At 46.0% G+C, this 2,646-nt stretch overlaps 2 protein-coding genes across 2 annotated transcripts; one reads left to right on the forward strand and one right to left on the reverse strand.

The window, feature by feature from the left end:
- Positions 1 to 54: 54 nt before the first annotated feature.
- PCYB_103550 (60S ribosomal subunit protein L24) lies at positions 55 to 618 on the forward strand (the record flags this gene model as incomplete). The annotated part of the gene is made up of 1 exon (XM_004222904.1): positions 55 to 618. A coding segment is annotated over one exon (561 nt), but the record flags the coding sequence as incomplete, so codon positions are not given.
- Positions 619 to 1,377: 759 nt separating this feature from the next.
- Positions 1,378 to 2,478, reverse strand: PCYB_103560 (hypothetical protein; the record flags this gene model as incomplete). Its single annotated transcript, XM_004222905.1, has 3 exons — positions 1,378 to 1,505; positions 1,725 to 1,839; positions 1,993 to 2,478. The coding sequence occupies 3 exons, from the start codon at positions 2,476 to 2,478 to the stop codon at positions 1,378 to 1,380; spliced, it is 729 nt and encodes a 242-aa protein (XP_004222953.1).
- Between the last annotated feature and the right edge of the window lie 168 nt (positions 2,479 to 2,646).

A 2,646-nucleotide genomic window follows, 5' to 3' on the forward strand; every position in this document is an offset into this window, starting at 1 on the left:
CCCTTCCCCTTCCTTACCTCACCTTCCATTCCCTCCCCTTCCGCTACCCCATAGGCCACGGCATATTTTTCATCCGAAACGACGCGAACATATTCCGATTCTGCCGAAGCAAATGTCACAAGCACTTTAAGGCCAAGCACAACCCACGCAAGGTCAAATGGACTAAAGTCTACAGAAAGGAAAGGAACAAGGAGTTGAATGAAGACAAAACATTTGAGTTCGAAAGGATCAGAAGTGAGCCAGTAAAATACGATCGAGATTTGTACATAAAAACAGTTAACGCTATAAAACAAATCGATAAAATCAAGGAGGCCAGAAAAATGAGATTTTACAAGAGCAGGATTCAAGAAGTATCGGAGAAAAAAATTAACTTATCGTTAAATTACATTAAGAAGAACCCAGCTCTTTTGAGGAACACCGAATTTGAGGGTGTGCTTGGCGAACTGATGAAGGAACAGCCGAGTGAGGATGTGGACTTCACCCTTGTTAAGGGTACTTTTGACCAGGAGGAACTCATTACGAAGGACGTGCAGGAGATGGGTCAGAAGCTCTGCGCTGATGTTACTTCGATTAGGGACATACAGGTGAGGCGTCGCGCGAGGAAAAATAAAATAAAGTGAAAAAATTGAGTGAAATGAAAAAATAGAGTAAAATGAAAAAATAGAGTAAAATGAAAAAATAAAGCAAAATGAAAAAATAAAGCAAAATGAAAAAAAAACCCAGTGGTTTGCTCTCCACCTCGAGGCAGCTACCGCTGAGTAGCTCTTCGCATGTGGCGCAACCCTTCTCGTCTAGTCTGTGGTACCCACTTGCGATCTACGTTTTTTCCTCAAACTGCAGGGAGTCCAACAGCAGAAGGAGAACCCCAATTTGGAGTTAGCTTAGGAGGCGACTCTGCCGGAAAGGAAGGCCAACTTTTGTGCCACCCCAACGCGTGACCGTACGGATAAGTCAGCCAATCTGCACACGTACACGTAAACGTAAACGTAAATGTAAATGTAAACGTAAATGTAAACGTTCTTGCTGTCTTTCTCGTTGTCATTCCCGTTGTCGTCCCCGTTGTCGTTTTTTACAAGGGGGAAGAAGTTCACGAAAAAAAAAATTCACCAAAAAAAAAAAAAAGGGTCAAATGGCGGATGAATGAAGGACGCAAAAGGGATCCCCTAAAGGGAACCACCTTCCTCCGTCCCCGCTACACACAAACGCATCTTATTTGTCCATATTCGACTCTTTGTTTTATCGATACACACGCTTGTCACGTGCGTGTCATGTGAGTGTGGCATTCGTGTCATGTGCGTTTCATAAGGGCACATCGTATGCCACCCTGTGCATATTTGCACACCTACTTTCTCCCCACGGGGATAACTCTACGTAGAATTAAGCCGCTTTCAACTTTACGTCTGATTTGACAAACAAACTTGAGAGGCTCTGCCGCAGCGTGAGGAACACCAGGTGGGCGGTGTTGTAGCCGTAGAGCAAATTGACGAGGTTTTGGGCGCACGGTTCTGGGGGTGGGGGAAAGAAAGCGAAAACAGGGGGTGGGGGAGGAGTATATCATTTCGTTCGGTCTGCATTTCGGAGCAGTTGCAAATGCTCCTCTGTGTGATGTGGCACGGGGGAGGCGGCGAATTGGCTTTTTTTTTTCTTCTTTTTTTTTCTGCTTCTTTGTGCCTTTTTTTTTCCGCCCGGGGACCCAACACACGCGGTACGGACGGGCACCCTACCTGTGGAGACGATTTTGAAATGCTCTCCGAACCACAGATCCGTCTCGGCTGGCACGTAGGGCACCTGCGCGTTTCTACAGGAGAGGTACTTCAGGGAGAGGAACAGCAGTGCGACCTGCAAAGGGGGGGTGGGGTGTCAAAATGGGGAAAGCCGAACAGTCGTGCAGCTGCCGTTTCTGAACTGCGCTTGAACAGCTGCACATGTGGGGAGCAAACTCCCTGGGTGAGGCACGCCTTCCCAACCCCCATGCCGACTCCACCGACGTACCGTTATCTGTGTGCGCACGACATTGACGAAGGCACTGGTGGATGTGACCAACGATGAAATCACATCGCATGTGTGGAACAAATAATCTCCTTGGTTCTCCTGCTCCAATATATTTATCAAATCGTTCATATTTTTTTCTTCCTTCAAAATTTTCCTTGTATACTTCCCATTCAATATTAATAAGTCATATTCATTCATATTTTTGTTTGACTTTTTATTTGCTTCTATCAGTTTTTTGTATTTTTTAATTTTTTTTTGGACATTTTCTATTTGGTTGGTAATGTCGTGATACTCTGCTGACTTTGTATATTGGCAGTAGGATTTTTTAATTTTTCGGTGGTACTTGAGGAAGGAAGTCTTGACTAGCTTATTGGTCCACAGGGTCTGCAGGAGGTACTGTCCCAGCTGCACTACTAAGTAGAGTAGGAGGTACAGGGTGGAGTTATGCAGGACGTACGTGACGTCGCTGGGTTGGCTGTCCTCCATTGTGTCCCTGCGGGGGTTCCAAACAAAAGGGAAGTCCCCAAGATGCGGGAATTATCAGATAGTGTAGCGGTGAGCCGTTTGGATGAGAACGAGCGACCAGCGAAATGAGCAGCGAAGTGAGCAGAGAACCGGCCAACAAACTGGCCAACAAAAAAACGCAAAAAAGGG

The sequence above is a fragment of the Plasmodium cynomolgi genome, chromosome 10 (genome assembly GCF_000321355.1).
Source record: "Plasmodium cynomolgi strain B DNA, chromosome 10, whole genome shotgun sequence".
In the NCBI taxonomy this organism is placed as follows: Eukaryota; Apicomplexa; class Aconoidasida; order Haemosporida; family Plasmodiidae; genus Plasmodium; species Plasmodium cynomolgi.